The 20,082-nt window shown below is 43.3% G+C and overlaps 1 protein-coding gene across 1 annotated transcript; it reads right to left on the reverse strand.

Annotated features, from left to right (window-relative positions):
- Positions 1-622: 622 nt before the first annotated feature.
- Positions 623-14,789, reverse strand: DR1 (down-regulator of transcription 1). Its single transcript, XM_073571434.1, has 3 exons — positions 14,189-14,789; positions 7,331-7,494; positions 623-6,198 (listed from the first exon to the last, which is right to left on the reverse strand). The coding sequence occupies exons 1-3, from the start codon at positions 14,406-14,408 to the stop codon at positions 6,055-6,057; spliced, it is 528 nt and encodes a 175-aa protein (XP_073427535.1). The 5' UTR covers positions 14,409-14,789; the 3' UTR covers positions 623-6,054.
- Between the last annotated feature and the right edge of the window lie 5,293 nt (positions 14,790-20,082).

Here is a 20,082-nt window from a genome sequence, read left to right on the forward strand (position 1 = left end):
TTGTGCTCCTCAGGTTATGTGTCACAACACGAAGCCATTAATATTATTTGATACAAAAGTGGCCATAAAGGTTTCCTTCATCAGCTTCAAATTTATTTTACGACAGGACAACAACGCCACACATACATCCAAAGTCACAGAGAACAATCTTCAGTGTAAAGAAGAATAAGGAGTCCTGGAAGTGATGATTGTCCCATACAGAGCCACGATCTCACCATCAAGTCTGTCTGGGATTATAAGGACAGAGAAGGATTGCATAAAGGGGGCTTTACACATAGCGATGTCGCTAGCAATATCGCTAAAGCGTCACCGATTTTGTGACGCAGCAGCGATATTGCTACATGTGAAACTTACCTCCGACCGGCTCCCCATCTGGCTATTGCTGATCGCGCGAGAACGTCTTGGGCCGTTTCTCGGCGGCGGCTTCCTGCTGGTGCCGACGAGCGACGTGGGCGGAGGACGTCATCATCGCCGTGTCTGACAGGTAAGTAACGACCGCTGCTGCGTCGCTGCTGAGACTTGCCTGTTTGGCAGCTCACTAGTGACCATTTAGCGATGCACCAGCGATCCTGACCGGGTCATATGGAGGTCGGGATCGCTGATGCATCGCTAAATGTAACGGGGCCTTAAGACTACAGCCTCAGAAGATCTGTGGTTAGTGCTCTCCAAGACCTTCAGAATAACATTCTTGCCAAATTCCTTTAATAAACATGCAAGTACCTAGAAGAATTTTAGGCCAAGGTTGGTCACACCAAATAGTGATTTGATTTAGATTTCTCGGTTATTCATTCACTTCTATTTTTTTAAAGCATTCTTACTTTACAGCAAAGTCTCATTTTCCTTTTAAAGAATATCAAACATGCAATACAGTTATAAAACCAAAAAAACATTTTATTGCTTGAAGAATACAGCATGGAGGAAGAAAAAAAAAAAAAAAAAAAAGCATGGGAACTTTTAAAGGAAAAATTTCACAAAGCTCCAACTATCACATAATACAAACATTTAATGTGGTGACACTACCCCAAAAAACACTGCGTTCTGAAAATTATTGTCTGTGAAACATCTTGTAAGGTTTTAAAAAGGAACAGGCATCCTATTTTTTGTTAGAAAACAGGGGGGGGGGAAATAGTACAAGTTAGAAAAGTCAACAATGCACTGTGAAAATATTCTGTTTATGCTAGATGTGACTACCTTACCTTTGGTTATTAAAACCATGGACAAGAAGAGAGAAGGAAGGCAGGACAGGAAAGGGAACAGAAAAAAAAATATATAGCTAAAGCAGCAGTACAAAATATCCAATTCATGCAATAAAACCCATTATGGTCTTACTCAATGTTTTGTCTTAGAAACAGAAACCCGCTGATTGCATCAGGTAAGAATCAGAAAATACTACAGTACTCGGCATTATTTCGCCAAGATTGAGTCTCCTTAGATATCAAAATGGAGCTGTACATAGTTAGAAACAATTCTTAACTTATACACTCTCTTATTCCCAATTAACTCACTTAACAGTATTACTCCAAAATGACAAAAAAAAAAAAAAAAAAAAAAGTTGAGACCTTGGTTCTACAATTATATGACCAAGCTGGTAAGACATGAAATGTTAAGCAGCACCAATATATATTATGACACTTGATCCTGGGTCTACAAGGGAGACATTCAATAAGGTTTATCTTTATATTACCACGGGGCTTACACCAAAGACAAATGGAGAAGGGGGAAGAGAAAAAAAAAAAAAAAAAAAAGGGAAAAGTTTTACAGGGAAAATTTCATATAAAAATTCAACTAAAAACAGGTAACGTGTGCAATATACAATGTACATAAAAGGCTTAACTATCAGCTCACTTGCTCAAAAAACATTCACGGAATAGCCTGGGATTTCACGTCCACCTTCGCAATTCTCGTGAGCTATTTGGCTGCCATTGTTATTATTACTATGGCAGAAAGAGAAAACTTTGCATTATGTCTACAATATGTTATTAAATACCTTTAAACTTAATTTTGTCTGAAAAGAGAAAAAAAAATGATTTCCACTAAGGGAGTTAGTAAGAATCTCCCTCTCAGTGTTATAGCTGTGGCACATCGCATACACTGCCCTTAGCATAGAATACATTATAGCTCAAGGAGACAGACATATACGCCCCCGATCAGAAAGGAGAGTGATAGTTATCAGATTCTGAAATGTTCCCAGTAGTAACACTAGCTAAACTGGACCTGTCACCAAATAGTTCATGTTGATTTGGACAAACCATTTAATAGTAACTATACAGCAGAATACATTTCTTTATTTACTTCTCCGTTGCAGAGATATTATCAAGGTATCTGGCACGAGTTAAAAAAAAAAAGTCTAAAGTGGGTGTTATTAGACAGTTTTCACAGGAGATGTGTACTTCTCCCTGTATGATAATGACCAATCGTAAGTAGGCAGCAAAACTCAAAGCAAAGTAAAATCAATGCGGGGGGGGGGGGGGGGGGAGGGATAATGCAGCAGAGTTTAGCCATGTCACATTATAAACCATTCTATTCAGTGTTCCTCCAGCCTAGCACTGTCAGCACTGCTGTACTACCCCTCCCCTTCACTGTCCAGAGATGTATCGGTATTACACTTATGTCTGTTGTGCTCAACTTGTAATCGTTCTGCAGTGAGGTCAGAGCAGGGTGTCATTATGTCACACACAAGTCCATAACAGGCAAGTTACTCCTGTGTGAAGTGTAATGACTACTCTGATCTCACTGCAGAGTGGTTGCAAGTTGCTTGAGCACAGCAGACATCAGTGTGATTACTGACACACTCAGTTATCAGGAGAACTGATAGAAGGGGTTGTAATGTGACACAGCTAAACTCCACTATGCTGCCCCTCTCCCCACACAGACTCATGCAGGAGGCTAGACCAGGACTGTTACACGGCATCACACACATTGAGAAATCTGTTCCAAGATATTGTGGGGACGTGTCCTTTCCATTGAGTGTTACTGCCTGCTTATGATTGGTCCCAACATACAGGCAAAAGTACTACACGCCCCCAGTGATAACTGTTCGATTTTTTTTTTTTTCAAGTGGATGTCATCCCATTACGTGACAAATATTGATTGCTAAAATCTCTAACAGCATATTGTTTTCTTTTTTAAGTATGTTACTCCGCTCTGAAGCCTCCATTACATCCTGTGTCCAGTTCAACATCAACAATTTCGTGAAACGTCCTTTTCTATGATCTCATGTGACAATATCAAAATGAGTATAGAAGTCACATGTATTCTATGAAATATTTTCTGTAACTTGTGATATAATGTGTATTAAAAGGCATGGGGTAATACACCCTAGAAAGAAGTCAGATCAACATACATCATAATCTTGTTATAGCAAAGAAGTTCATTAGTCATTTATTCCTTCACCAATCACAACAGTAAGCATGCCACAAAGCTATATGCACGCAGCTTACACGGCAGCACATGTATTCCTCGTGGATTGAAAGTGGAGCTGTAGGGGGCCGGATTATAAGGTCCCTGCTAAGTATAGTATTCCCTATAATACGTAATACAACATGCTAATTTACTTTTATTAAACGCATTTCGTGGGAAAAAAAATGCATGAAATTGAAGGCGCACAGACGTAGCATAAGTGACCGTTGCAATCTAATGGTGCCATTACTGATGTGGATGATGTAAAAATAGAGACAGTCCTGCCAAACCTCATTGCCCCATCTCTAATCTCAGTCTGCTTGGGCAGGAATACTCTGCACGACAATACCACTGAGAAGACTGACCACATATCCCTGAAATTCAGACCAACAACCCAACATGACAGTCAATGACACATGATGTCATTCTGCAGCTCAGATTCAAATAAAGGTTTTTTCCAGTTTCAGAAAACATCTCCTAGCTGAACAAAAAAACAAACAAACCTGTTCGTTACTCACCTTCCATAGGTCCAGTGCAGAGTCTCCGCCGCTGCACCCAGTGTCTGTTATTGACGTCACATGAACAGCGCTGCAGCTTATATGTCCGTTTGGCAGCTCTGCTTGAGTTGACGCCGCAGGGCTCCCCGAGCCGCTGAGATCAGTTACTGACTGCAGCGCTGTTGACATGTAGTCAACAGACACCAGGAGCAGTGGTGGAGACTCCGCGTTGGATGCGAAGGTCTGATTAAAATAAACTACAGTCGAGGGACAAGGATTTTTCCAAAACCTAAAAAAAAACCCCACTAATGTGTTGTCCATTTATGAAAAATATCTTACGATGCATTTTTAATGAAATTCTACATTAACGTATTAAAGGGCTTGTTCGGTCTTCTGTGTGACTCCAGAGTTACGATTCCTTACAGTGTGCACACTGCACGCTGTCAAGATTGTCCTGTGTCACTCTGGTGAAAGCGGACGGTCTCATGACCTCAATATGCGATTTGCACACTCCCAGCCACATTCCGACTAGGCATGCTCGGCCTCAATCCATGCAATTTTATTTAGCGAGGCTGCGCACATTCTGCTTGCACGTGACTGCATGTAAGCCAAATCATATACTTCCGATCACATGAATGCCCGCTCTCGCCAGCGACACAGGAGAATCCAGACTACAGATCTGAACACATCACATGCAGGTTTACCGTAGACATCGTCAAGTGGCTAGCACTATTACTTCAGATTCAGGTGTAGAGATTACAAAGGGAAACCAGCAGACCACTACATGTAAATGCTGCATGTGCCTAAAGATGAAGGATTACTTTGAGGCATTTCCCATTTTGATCCTGTTCATCACCAAGTTCTACTTCATCAGGCAAAGTCCACAAGCTCTACAATTATAAGAGTAAATGTATCCGCTGCATTAAGGGATGATTATATCGAAAAGCTGACATCTACTAGAGAACAGTAGGCATAAATCAAGGCCGACACTCAAATTTTAACTGCGGATGTACAACGGATTTCCACAGGCATTAACCCTATTCTGTGCCAAACCTACAAGAACACGTAGCTTTCCACCTATCCCTGCAGATTTCATTAAAGCAGCATAAACATAAATCCACATAATCTAAAAAACAGTCCATTTGAACAAGGTTATGAAAACCCTATTGACTTGCTGGCAATAGATTTAATGCAGATTTTGCAATGAAATCTGCACCAAAAGTCACAAATGAACAAGGCCTTAAGGGATGCAAGAGAAAGGAAAAAAAAAAAAAAAAAATACAACCAATTTTGCTGTTGGTCCAGACACTAAGTCAAACTGTTCATGGTCTATCACTGATACTGTGGATCTCACCATACAAACTGATGGGCATTACTATTTAAAATCGAAAAACAAAAAAAAATGTTGAAAGAAAACCCAAATCCTAAAAGATGATTTGTGCCGGCCAAAATAAGAATACAGAAAAGGTGCACTTGTTGAAGAGCTAAAGCTTGCGTTCATGTGCATTCAGCAGTAGAGGACATATCAGTCTTAAACAAAAGGCTGTCCATGCAGAGTAATAAAACAAGACATGTACAGACGACGCTGGCAGCACCAGAATCATCTCACATGTACAGTGTTCAGAAGGGCAGTAAAATGGGCATCCATGCATCTCAGAGTTTTACGCTCTCTCTCACGTTTCGAAATGCACCATATTCCTGCCAGACCATTAAATGCCCCCTACCCCACCCAAAAATTAAAAGATTCCTAAGATTTTTACTTTAAGCTTAGTTAAAAGGGAAATGCAAGTAGGTTTTCGAGCTTCTGTATAAATCTCATTATGCTGTAGAGTTGTCATTTGGTTTAACACTGCTTACTGATCAAGTAAATGACGCATTGTTAATATAAAATTTCATAAAGACCATTAAAAATTCTCTAGTGATATGATACTGAACCTTAAGGTTGTCGACTGTTCAATAAGGATGCGTTTTTCCGCTTTTAACATGTACAAAATATACAATTGTGGAGACTTGACAGACATCCCTACAATACCAATTGACCAGTCCACCAAAGAGGAGTAAAAAAAAAAATAAATTTTTTACAGGTAAGCATGTTTTGTTTTCCATTGTGCAGATGAAAACTACTTAGAAGGTGAATACAAAAAGAAGCAGGAAAGATTCAGATGTCGTCATCTTCTTCGTCCTGGGAGGAACAGGCCTGGTTGGTTGCGCTAGCGGAGGCGGCTGCGAGTTGTGCCTGCTGCGCAGCTTGCTGCATTTGTAGCCATTCCTGCTGGGCTAATTCCGCTTGCTGCTGTCTTGCCTTAAAAAACAAAAACAAAAAAGATGACCAAGGAAAAACCATGAAAAGGGAAAAATGCAAACTAAAACCTGCAGTTTGCCAACAGTTATAACCTAATTGGTATAAATTTTTTTAATACCCTGGGTCCCCATAAAACGTTGAATTAGAGCATTCTCCTAAACCAGACCTGGGCAAAGCACGGCCGGCAGGCCACATCCGGCCCTATGGCTGTCCCAGAGACAGCCGTGGAGCTGGAAACCAGAGGCCTGCGGGCCGCACCATGCCCGCTGGCTCTCAGTTTTCTCCCTAGGCGCAGGTAAGCATTGGTGGAGGATAGGCCAGCGGCCACTTCCTACACCAATCAGCGTGTGAAACAGCTGACACGATGACGTCATCTCTTCGCGTCAGCTGTGTACCGCCGGATTTTTTTTTATATATATATATATATATATATATATATATATATATATATATATATAGAGGCTGTGTGGGGCTCATCCTGTATATGGGGAGGCTGTGGGAGGCTCAGTCTGTATATGGGGAGACTGTATATAAGGGGCTGTGGGGGGGTTCATGTGATATACAGAAGGGGATGTACTTTGGTAGAAAAAGATATATAGGGTGGTGTCCGCATACTTGATTCTGCTTAATATTAAGTGATACAATTCATATTAATAAATTAATTTTGAGTAGAATTTCAAGCTATTGGTTCGGCCCTTCATAACAGTCATGGTCTCATGTGGCCCCTCGGGAAAATTAAATTGCCCACCCCTGTCCTAAACTATTGACATCAATAGTTTAAATGTTATTAATAGTTGTCTGTCTTCTATACTTTAGAGTAGTAGTAGATACCCAATACTTTTGTCCATGTAGTGTAACTCAATCCAGCTTATCAGCTTATAGCCAGTCTGCCTTTACTAACAAATGGTTTGTACTAAAAGATCACAATTTCCACACAATCCTGTAATATGCCATCCTAATATTCCATATTGAATACATACAGATTGCCTTTAAGCTCTTAAAGGGTTGTTCCACTACTTTGATTTTGATGATCGATCCTTGGGTAATGGGTCCAAAGTTAATAGGTTATATATGTCCCAGGAAGAGGGGGGGGGGGGGGGGTATGACAAATTCCCTTTAATTAGTCTCTTACTTTTGCAAACAGCTCCTGCTGCTGTCTTAGAAGCTCTTCTTCTGGAATGCCGAGATTTTCTAGGCGAGAATTTGCCTGTCTTCTTTTTAATGCTACCGTTTTGCACTCTTGCAATACTTCATGTACCTCACTGATATAGGAACCAAATCCCAAACTTTCAAGCGCTATGGAAGAAATAATGTTACAAATGTCAAAATTCATTACTGTAGTAAAGACATTTTATGTCATCCTAAAAGACAAGCTTTTGAAAGGCAAAACAAATGTTGGAATCAAACAATTGAGGAAAAAAAAAAACAAACCTTCATTTTGGCAGCCTGCAGCCATAGATTGCACAATTGTCTCCATTATTCGGGCCACTTGTTGGCTTGAATAATTAAGAAGCAAATCAATATAAGAGGTTGTTCCATAAACATTTATCTTCTATCCACAGGACAGATCACACATGTATGATCTCTGGGGGTACGGGCACTTGAAAATTGGGGACTCAAAGAATGGAGCAGTAGTGAGAGCATGTGTGACCACCATTCTTATAGTGATTGAGTAGAGTTTTGGTCAAACTTGCTTAGTAGTGTTTCTTTCAACTGGTCCCCAGTTTTTGAAATCACAAGGGACTCCGCAATAAGATGCCAATAGATCATAAATTTATCCCATGGATATTCAATAAATGTGACAACCTCTAAAGGAACTGATTCCAACAAAAACAAATGGAGACGGTGTAACAAAAAAAAACCCACAACATTGCATGTTCTGCACAGAGATGACGTAAGTACACCCGATATGGCTTCTGGAGTTCTCAACCTTTACAAGATATGTCACTAGTTTCCCAAAAGCAAAATCAAGAACAGCCAAAAGCAAAAATCACAAGCTGGCATTACAATGTCATACTGCATTTGTTGTAACAGCCATCACAAGTGACCATCAACTATTACCTGAGGGGATCACCAATTAAAAAAAGTGACTGACCGCTAATGAGCGCTCGAGCATCTAGAATACCAAGTGGGAGCAGAAGATGGAGCTACACAACCCTGGGAAGGGTATACAGTTAAAAATAATGGACTAAATATTTGAATGAACACAAGTAAATAGAAAAAGGTCATGTCTTGTGCTATGAAAATTCAGCTTCATGCTAAGGCCTCTTTCAAACTTCAGTTTTTTCACGTCAGTCATAATCCGTCAATTTTTGAAAAAACGGATCCGCCAGAAAAGGGGCGGATCCGTTTTTTCCCCCATAGACTTACATTATTGGCGGATCTTGACTGACGGTCCTCCGTCACCCCCGTTTTTAGATGGATCCGCCAAAATTTTCCTGGCTCTAGGGTGGATGAGACGGACCACTATTTTCATGTACGCATGCCCGGAAGCTTTGCTCCGGGATCATTTTTAACCCAGTAATGCCGTTCTCTCTCTCTTTTCCGGGCACGGGTTCCTTTAAAATTCAACCTTCGCTGGACCCGGTGCCACATGTTGCTATCAATCCGCCGTCGGTTCCGTTTTCCGCCATTTTCACGGATTACAACTGATCTGAAAAACGGACATGTGAAACAGGCCTAAGCCCCATGTAATCACGTTCACAGAGTAGCCCAGTTCAATAAAATGACTAGACTGCATTGGACGAATTAAGCATACATTAAGCATCCCATTAGAATGCGTTCCGCAATTTTTGTGCCCATGCTCCGTTTTTTTCCGCAAAAAGACGCATTGCGGAAAAAAACGCAGCATGTTCATTAATTTTGCTGAAAATCTGCGGATTTGCCACTATGTTCACTGTATGCTCCGGAAAAAAAAAAAAGTGGATTTCCTGCGAAGGAGTCCCGTTTTGCTCAGGAAAATACTGCTTACGTGGGCACATAGCCTTATAGTTCCTGTCTCCATTTCATATACTGATTTCACACCAGAATTTCCTAATGGACTGTGCATCACCTGCTATGTAAACACGTGTGTACCACCATGAGCCTCAGGACTTTATTAAACCCCTTGAATGATCCATAGTTACCATATAACTCATGAATTTAGTGCAGTGATCACAGGGGTCTTCAGAGGTAAAGCAGAGTAACTAAATATTCAGTAGTGTACAATAGTCTGGCCTTGGGGTACTTCAATAATGGATTCAAGCAGATGGAAGAACAAAGCTTGCAGCATCTGTGTTCTGTGGGACAAGAAGTGAAGAAACCACCAACTATTCATTCTAACCAAGAAGTCATGGAGATTTCGCTCAGCTTCTGAACTGGCTTTACAAAGGGGTTGTCTTATAAAAACACCTCCTGACTATATGCCCACTCAGGGACCCCTTCTAAGAGCAGATATACAGGAGTGCCGCTGGTACTGGCAGTCTTAACCCCTTAGTGACTGAGCCAATTTTGACCTTCATGATCAAGCCAAATTTTACAATTCTGATCGGTGTCACTTTATGTGGTTATAATTCTGGAACGCTTCAATGGATCTCACAAATTCTGAGACTGATTTTAGTGACGTATAGTACTTCATGATAATGGTAAAATTTCTTCAATATGACTTAATTTGTGAAAAAAAAGGGATTTGGCAAAAATTTCAAACTTAATTTTTATGCCCTTAAATCAGAGGGTGGTGTCACACAAACTAGTCAACATTTAGCTCATGTCTACTTTACATCCGAAATTTTTGAAAGTTTTTATTTTCAGGACATTAGGTTAAAATTTGACCAGCAATTTGTCATTTTTTGCAATTTTTTTTTTTTTAGGGACCACATCACATTTGAAGTGACTTTGAGGGGTCTATATGACAGAAAAGACCCAAAAGTGATAACATTCTAAAAATAGCACCCCTCAAGGTGCTCAAAACCACATTCAAAAAGTTTATTAACCCTCCAGTTGCTTCACAGGAACTGAAGCAATGTGGAAGGAAAAAAATGCACATTTAACTTTCATCACAAAAACTTCACTTAAGACCCAAACTTTTTTTTTTTTTTTTTTTTTTAATTCCACAAGGGTGACAGGAGAAAATGTACCAAAAAAATGTGTGGTGCCATTTCTCCTGAGTACGCTGATAGCTTATTTGTGGGGGTAATCAGCAGTTTGGGCGCATGGCCAGGCTCAGAAGGCAAGGAACACCATTTGACTTTTTGAATAAATATTTGCTGCAATTATTAGCGATGCCATGTCACGTTTTGAGAGCCCCTGGATGTGCCTAAATAGTGGAAGCCCCCCCACAAGTGACACTATTTTGGAAGTCACACACCCCTCAAGGATTTTATTCATGGGTATAGTGAACCCACAGGTACGAAAGAGAATTTGAGAACATTAGGTCGTAATATTGAATATGTCGTCATTAGTGTTGAGCGCAAGTGCTCGCTACTCCAGTTTGCATTGGGTGCTCGGGTATGCACCGAATATTGCAGGTGCACAAATGACATGCTCGAGTCCCTGCCCCACATGTTTTGTGGCTGTTAGACACACCACCCCCCCCAAAAAAAAGTGGGGATCCGCAATACTCCATGCATACCCAAGATCCCGATGCAAACTTGAGTAGACTTGAGTAGCGAGCACTTGCGTTCAACACTAGCCGTCATATCGTTTTTTTTATTTTACTTTAAAAAAAAAAAAAAAAAAAAACTATTCTAAACCCAACTGGAAAGAATTAAAAGAAATTGAAAAAATATTTTATAATTTTTTTTTCTGACTAAAGGGAGATTTGATTTACGGTACTTTTTTTGTACCAGACAGCAGACCTTGGCTGGCGCACTGCACGTGCATTTTTTTTTTCCCTCAGAAAGAGGCGGCTGAGGGTTGGGGAATGGATCATGATTGCCCAGAGATGGCAGAGGTATCAGAGGGTCTCAGGGGGCATCATTTCTCTCTCCTATGACATGTACATCATGTCATAAGAGAGAGAAATCATTCTAATAGCGGGAACACTATTTGTTGTGATCGCTGTTATTCACTGAATAACGGCGATTACGTGATGAGATAACTGAAAAATCCAGCCATGTCCATGTTTCTCCAGGGTCTTAAGCTATCCCTGGTAGTCGAGACCCCGGAGATTTTTCCACTCTGGGGGGGGGGGGGGGGGGGGCGCTACAGGCTTATTCCCAATAGCCGTTTTAAAAAAGCAAAGAGGGAATAAGGCCCTTTAGCGGCCACCGTTTTAATGCGTATTGACAGTGATTAAGGGGTTAACCTGTTTTATTACAGATTGCTCATAGTTATTCATCTGAAAGGCCACTGTGTGATAGCTACAGCAGATAGTGAAAATATGCAAAGAGTCTGGCACACCACAAAGAATGAAACCAGACTACATTCTCTCTGCGGCGAGATCAGACACTCTTTAATACACTCCAGTAGAAAGAGATTCGGTCCGTGAAAAGGGGGGGAAAAAAAAAAAAAAATCACATGTCTGCACTGCGCCATTGGATAAAATTGGTGAGAGGGCTGGCCTTTTTTTTTCCCCACGGTTAGTGCTCTTATTAAAAACATGTGAACGAGCCCTCATGGAAAACGCAAAGCTCGACCATTTCGGTTTTATTTTCGCTGTGCCAACCTTTTACGTCGCTCAGATCGGTTATTGCTTTGGTGCCACAAAGCCAAAATCAGGACAGATCTTCCTCCTCTTAATAATCTGAAGAGTTGTATTTTTATGGAAGTGAGAGATTAAACATCATGCGCAGACATCACCATCGTTCCTATATAGAATCGGAAAGGAACTGCAGCGCAGATGCCAGATCATCGCTTCATTTAGAGGGATATATCCCATTTTTCACTTTTATGGCATTCCAGAAAATGTGACTAAGGCTAGGCTCACATTGCGTTAGGGGCTTCCATTTAACGGATCCGTTAAACAGATGCGCTAACACTGATGTCATTTTTTACCCCAAGCACTAACATGGTAGCATTTCGTAACCATGCGTTAGCAATACAGGTCTATGCACAGCAAAGGCGTCAGTTAGCTGTGCGTTAGACCTAAGGCACCCGAAAATGCGGTAGACCACGTTCGAGGGTGCGTCACAAAGTAACACATCATCGCCAACGCATGCCGAATTTGACATGCGTTAGGATGTTATTATAATGGTGGCCAATGGGTGCGTTAACGTATCCGTTACATAGCGTTAGTGCCGCTAAGTAACGAATGTGTTAAACGCAGGGCCATAACGCAATGGGAACCCACCCCAACAAATAACAATGGGGCCAACATTTATCTAGGGAACAGAATCCTGAAATTGAGGAGTCAGAGGTTTGGCTTACTGACTCCACAGGGCTGCTTGTCAGCGTAGTCTTGTGACACTTATGTCCCATGACGGTATAGCCAATATGAAGCGATTAATCGGCTGCAGCCTTCAAACTTGCATCACAACTGCTTCGCCCTTTACATCTATGAAGGCTACTGCCGATCAGTGGCCACCGATTGGCCAGAATGATCATAGGGCAAAATGTCCATTAGGTATGTTTATATATCTTTACTGAATGGAGTGGATGTGCACACACATGGTTTACTATGGCAATTCCATAAATAATGAGTGGAGGTGAGGTCATGTATGTGCAACTTTGCCGTAAAAGGCTATGTGCACACGTTGCGGATTCTGCTGCGGATCCGCAGTGCTTTTGGCTCTGGGGAACCGCAGCAGATTTAGCTGCGTTGTACAGTACCATTGTCTTCAAAGGTAAAATGAAAAACGCTGTGCACATGCTGCGGATTTTTCAGCGCGGATTTGCTGCGGGTTCAAATCCGCAGCATGTCAATTCTTTGTGCGGAATCTGCAGCGGTTTCACACCTTCTCCACTGTAAAGGTGTGAAACTGCAGGGCTAATCCACAGGTCTTTTGACCTGCGGATTTTTCCAAATCCGCAGCACCTTTCACTACGTGTGCACATAACTTAAAAGATTGGGGCTGCAGCCCCATTCTCAGTATCAATGGGGGTCCCTGTAGATGGACCCCAAGCATTCAACAAGTTATTCCCTATACTACAGATAGGATGACTTGCTACCTTGGGAATATCCCTTTAAATTTCTCAAGAATAGGGGGCTCAGGACCCCATCGATTTTACATCAGAAGATAGCCAATAAGGGTTGCTTGTGGGACCACCCATTTAATCTTAAATTCTTCAGCTGCTATGAAGTTACAACTTCCAGTATGCTGCTGTTATGGTATGCTGGGACTTGTAGTTTCCCAACAGCCAGAGAGTATAGGTGCCAGTATCAATTCTTGCAGGCAGGATGAAAGTGGGATAGTAATAAAGCAAATCTATAGATGTGCGATTCTTGATCACTGATCTGGTCACAATCACCACGACACTGGCGGGAGCTACACAGCAGCCTGCGGCGGTCACCACGACACTGGCGGGAGCTACACAGCAGCCTGCGGCGGTCACCACGACACTGGCGGGAGCTACACAGCAGCCTGCGGCGGTCACCACGACACTGGCGGGAGCTACACAGCAGCCTGCGGCGGTCACCACGACACTGGCGGGAGCTACACAGCAGCCTGCGGCGGTCACCACGACACTGGCGGGAGCTACACAGCAGCCTGCGGCGGTCACCACGACACTGGCGGGAGCTACACAGCAGCCTGCGGCGGTCACCACGACACTGGCGGGAGCTACACAGCAGCCTGCGGCGGTCACCACGACACTGGCGGGAGCTACACAGCAGCCTGCGGCGGTCACCACGACACTGGCGGGAGCTACACAGCAGCCTGCGGCGGTCACCACGACACTGGCGGGAGCTACACAGCAGCCTGCGGCGGTCACCACGACACTGGCGGGAGCTACACAGCGCCTGTGGTTGTCGCGGTCACCATGACACTGGCAGGGGGCACACAGCGCCTGTGGTGGTCGCGGTCATCATGACACTGGCAGGGGGCACACAGCCTGCGGGGGGCGCACCTCCTACCTTGGATGACGTGCTCTGGGGAGATGGTTTTCTTCTCAGACTTGTTGCAGATCTCATTGGCCTCGGAGGAGATGAGATGGATGAACTCCGTGCAGCAGTTCACCACCAGCTCCCGGGCGTCGTTCGCCACCCGGACACTGGGCAGAGTCTCTTTGATCATCTTGTTGATGGCCGCCCGGGGAATGGTCAGATCGTCATCGTTACCGGAGGAGGAGGCCATGTCTGTGAGGGGAGCACCCTGGGGACGGGCGAGGACACGGGAACAAGCCCTGCGCAAGGAGCTCTAAAACCAAAGGAAGAGGGAAGCACAGTCCGCGATAAAACCCCGGAGAGAGAACGGCGCCGGTTCCCGCTCACAACATTCTCCACACTCAACACCACACCGGGGCCAGACACGAAGGGCGGCGGCTGGTATTAAAAGAGGAGGGGGGAAAGAAAACGGAGAACAAGTAGAATCCGGTCACAGGAACATCCCGGCGGAAAGAACACGCACAGCGGAGAGCCTCCTTCTCCCGCCGGAAGCGGCGTCTGAGGGGGAGCGCGGCGCAATGCTTTCAACTTCCGGGAGCTAAACGACGTCCAGGTTACCATGGCTGTGCCGCGCTGGCGCGTCGTGACGTCATCCGCTACGCGTAAGGGGCGGGAGGTGTGATACAGGAACCTGAGAGACGCGCGCCGCGGCCAGAGCGGCACTGCGCATGTGCAGCAGGTGGGGAGGTCGAGTGCTGGTCTGTGTGGTTCAAATTCATGAGGGCGAGGGAACCATTAGTTTTTGGCATAAAACACCTTTCATTTTTGCAAAAAAACAAACAAACTGACTTTTTGGCTTTTTTTTTATACATATGAGTCCTGGCCAGTGTCGCCTAAACAGACGCATGAGGTGAAGGCCGCCAGACACATTCATAAAGCGTTTACCTGAACTTTTCTATATACTTTTATTAGGTGACTTGAACCTGTGATCACCTGAAGCGTGTACAGGTCACCGCAAGACTAAAATTACAGCCATGGTGTACAAACATGGCTGACGTGGCCACTGACACCCAGGGATCACGTTGTAGGGGAGAAAATGGGGTTCAGAAAGGAAAGCGTCCCACGCGTCCATCCTCTTAAATGCTGCAGCTCAGTGGGTGCTGACGTCAGCCCTGGCGAGGTCACCCGTTATAGTTCGGGTCCTGTGCCAGGCTCCAGTGTGCATAGGCTTCAGGTGTAGCACGTTGTCCAAAAACCATGCGTACAGCTATACACTCTACAGAGCGGTCAATTTTAAGGCCGTATGCACACAGAATATTCTTTATGGAGACTTTTTGGAGCAAGTCCTCTGCACATAGCCTTAAAGCTGGCTAAGGCTGGTTTCACATTTGCGTTTTTTAGCGCTGGAAAAAAACGCTAACCTGCGCATGCGTTTTTTCCCCTATCTTTAACATGGGTGCGCATACTTGCGCGCTTGTAAGCGCATGTATGCGATTTTCATGCGCTGCGTTTTTTTGGGGTGTGCGATTGGATTTTCCAGACGCATCATGTTGCATTTTTTGGCCCTGCAAAAAAGCGCATGCGCACATATGCGCACGTTTTGCGCTAAAAAGGGCCATTATAGCCTATGGATGCGCATATGTGCGCACTGGCATGCTCATGTAAGCGTTTTTTTGCATATGCGTTTTTTTTTTTAACCATGGAATTTATGGGTTTGAGTTAGAGTTAGGGTTAGTTAAGGGGGTTTAGGGTTAGGGTTAGGGTCAGGGTCAGGGTTAGGGTTGGGTTTTGGGTCAGGGTTAGGGTTTAGTATGGTTTGGTTAAGGGTTAGGGTCAGGATTAGGGTTAAGTATGGTTTTGTTAAGGGTTAGGGTCAGGGTTAGGGTTAGGGTTAGGGTCAGGGTTAGGGTTAGGGTTAGGGTCAGGGTTAGGGTTAAGTATGGTTTTGTTAAGGATTAGGGTCAGGGTTAGGGTCAGGATTAGGGTTAAGTATGGTTTTGTTAAGGGTTAGGGTCAGGGTTAGGGTTAGGGTTAGGGTCAGGGTTAGGGTCAGGGTTAGGGTTAGGGTCAGGGTTAGGGTTAAGTATGGTTTTGTTAAGGATTAGGGTCAGGGTTAGGGTCAGGATTAGGGTTAAGTATGGTTTTGTTAAGGATTAGGGTCAGGGTTAGGGTTAGGGTTAGGGTTAGGGTTAGGGTCAGGGTTAGGGTTAGGGTTAGGGTCAGGGTTAGGGTTAAGTATGGTTTTGTTAAGGGTTAGGGTTAGGGTTAGGGTCAGGGTTAGGGTTAGGGTTAGGGTCAGGGTTAGGGTCAGGGTTAGGGTTAGGGTCAGGGTTAGGGTTAGGGTTAGGGTTAGTTAGGGTTTAGGGTTTGGGTTAGGGTTAAGTATGATTTGGTTAAGGGTTAGGGTCAGGGTTAGGGTTAGGGTCAGGGTTAGGGTCAGGGTTAGGGTTAGTAAAGTCATGGTTTGGGTAGTGTGAGGGGCCACCTAAAAATGTTGGAAAAAAACGCAAACGCGGTAAAAACGCGCTAAAAACGCATACAAACGCATAAAAACGCTGCGTTTTTTTCATGCATGCTCATAAAAATGCTTGAAAAAAACGCAGCAGTTGTATGCTTATGTATGCGTTTTTTCAATGCGTTTTTTTGCGGGAAAAACGCGCTGCAAAAAAAAGCAAGTGTGAAACTAGCCTTAGCATTCCCTTGGCTCTGTACCTTTAAGGCTGTGTGCACACGATGCAGAATTCCTGCAGATCCGCAGTGTGATGTACAGTAGCATGTTAATCAATAGAAAAAAAAACGCTGTGCAGACGCTGCAGATTTTTCCGCGCGGTTTTCCTGCGGTACAAAATCCGCAGCATGTCACTTCTTTTCTGCGGTTTTCCACCTCCCCTGTCTCAAAATCCGCAGGGGGGAAAACCACAAGAAAACCGCATTAAAAATTGAAGAAATCCACAGGTAATTTGACCTGCGGATTTCTTCAATTCTGCGAGGAAAAATCCGCAGGGCAAAAAAGTACGTGTGCACTCAGCCTTATGATGCGTTCAGTCCTCACCTCACCTGACTCTTGTCATGACGATGCCGGTGATTGGTTGCAGCAGTTGGGTCGTTGCTGTAGTGTAGGCCACTGTGCAGACCAGTCAGTGTTGCCACAGGAGGATGGATATGTAGAGTATATTGATTTTACCTGTGAGTATCCACAACAAAATTTGCAACGATAGAATGTGACAACCAAATTCTTCTCCTTTGATTTGAGTGCGGGAAAATACCCAACAATATCTTGTTTTTTCCCCCAAATTGACTTGCTGCACTATAAAAAAAAAAAACCCAGCTGGCGTTCAGCACTTACACAAGCAATTGTGCTTTTTAGGGCTTGTTAACAAGTGCTATTCATGAATAAAACAGACCACACATGGATCAACGTCAGCCAGTGGGGCAGTGCAAATGAACAATTTTTTTTTGTTTTACACTGACCAACTCTGCTTGTGAAAAACTTGCAGTGTAAACTATTTTCTTTCGTAAATCTGATGTGACTCGCCAATTCAAGTCTATGGGTGTGCAGAACGCATCGGATGCCACATGGTCCCACAGGATACATTGCAGTTTTGTAAGGAAACTGTAAATGGCCCTGTAAATGATTAAAATCATCCCACTTTTCTGGAATTTTTTTCTACACATGTGAACCTACCCTTAAAGGGAACCTGTTATGTCCTTTGTAGCATGTAAACTGTCCCCAGTGCGGCGTTAGTGATGCAATGTGCATTACTAACAAACTTTTCCCATTAAAATTGCCGCTGTATTCCTTATAATAAAATCGTCTTTATATAGTTACAGCTTACCTGCTCGTTTAAACATAGGGGTGAGCTTCCTTGCGTTCAGTCAGGCTTGTCCTCACCAACAGAATTTGAATTGTTCCCAGGGTTACGCCAACATCACTGTATATCCCGCGCCTGCAGTGTTTATTGTTTTGAATCGCTTGCGCAGTGTGAATTGAGGTGGTCGCACTTGCCCATTCTCCACTGGCGATCCGCGCCATGACTACAGATCCCTGTGCGTGCGCACTGAAGCTGGTTTTAGTTCCCAGCTTCTCTGTGTGTGCGCATGCACCGGAGCCGCTGCACGTCACAGTCTATCGATGTCTGTGAGGAGTGCAGCGGCTCTGGCGCATGCACAAAAATGATGCAATGCTGAGAACTGCTGGACCTTCCAAATCAGGCTCTGTGCTTTTCGCTCCTTGTTGCGGCTGCCATAGATGATCTTGTGGCACCTGTATGGTATGTTCACATGCCGTTTCTTAGATGGCTGCTTACCAACAGATTTTTTTGAAGCAGATGAAGCTTCAAGGAACTGCCGGCTGTGTTTTTCATAAGGCCACGTTCAGTGTTTGTAAGACAAAATCAAGAGTGAGACAATCAGAGGAAAAGTATAAGAAAAACACGTCACCACTTCTGCATTTATGACCCAGTCCTGGTTTTAGTTTACAAATACTGATGGAAAATACTGACCATGTGAACGTGGTCTAGGTCTAAAGCCTCATATTCGGTGTGGGCATGGTAGTTTTATCAGCTGCTTTGCTGCAGGCATTTTTAATTCAGATATATATACATATATATATATATATATATACACCCACAGTATATATATATATATTATATTTATTAATTGATACATATCTATCATCAGCCTGAAGTATGGGCCTGTCACTTATTTTAGTTGCTTCACCGTTTTTGATCCTGAAGCCGGAAATATAAGTTTAAAAAAACTGAACATATGAACAGATCGTTTTGACATTGCAGAGAATATGTTCATTATTTTTCGCATTATTAAGCACTTTTTCAGGCAGGTTCCTTATCAGCCCAGCCTGAAAAAGATGCCTTCTGCACATACTCTTAGGCTGGGGTCACACTAACCGACGCAAAATACGGTCAGTATTTTACATACGTAATACGGATGAATGGCCCCTAAACAGTGCTCCGTATGTCATCCGTAATCAAGGTGTGGTGCGCGTATTTTGCGCATGTAAGCATCCGTATGTAATCCGTATGGCATCCGTATGGTGAGATTTTCTCGCAGGCTTGCAAAATGGATATATAATGGAGCCCTATTCTAAACAGAAACCAAAGAATAGATATAGACACATAGAATGCATATATATATATATATATATATATGTATTCTATGTGTCTATATCTATTCTTTCATTTCTTTATTAAACCTGTCAGTGTGAGTTTACTGTATAGTGCACTGAATTGCCGGCTTTGCTAAAAGACACCGGGTGCGTATTTCTCGCAAGTCACATGTGTGGTCCGTGTGTAATCCGTATTTTTTGCGCACCCATAGACTTGCATTGGCGTATTACGGCCGTAGTACGCTGACAATCGCAGCATGCTGCGATTGGCACGGACCGTAGAATACAGATGAGAAATATACGGCTGGTGCGAGGGACCCCATAGAGAATCATTGTTCCGTGTCTAATGCGTGCTTTTAGCGCCTCTCACTCGGCCGTATTCCTTGGCAGTGTGACCCTGGCCTTAGGGCTTGCTCACACGAGCGAATAAATTGGACTAGTGCAATCTGCTAAAACGATTTTTTAAAAATTGAGTCCACCAAATCCAACATTTCTAGTACAGAATAAAGGTGTTTTCTAGAGAAAAAGAATATTTATAAATTAGCTATAAAAGGTAAGATCTGATCCTGTGGCGACATGAAACCGAAGCGGTATGAGAAGAGGGCGGCTGACTTATAAGATAATTAATCAGGCACCATCATTAAATGATAGGGGAAATAAGCCCCACTGGGATCACTAAATTGCATGCAAAAAAAATATACTGGAACACAGTTAAAAGAACAATGCAAAAAGTTTTATTGGATCACCACACAAAATACAAATATATATAACAAAATATAGTTTATTGTTTACAGAGCCA

This window comes from Dendrobates tinctorius, unplaced genomic scaffold (genome assembly GCF_039654945.1).
Source record: "Dendrobates tinctorius isolate UK_male_01 unplaced genomic scaffold, ASM3965494v1 ptg000029l, whole genome shotgun sequence".
NCBI lineage: Eukaryota > Metazoa > Chordata > Amphibia > Anura > Dendrobatidae > Dendrobates > Dendrobates tinctorius.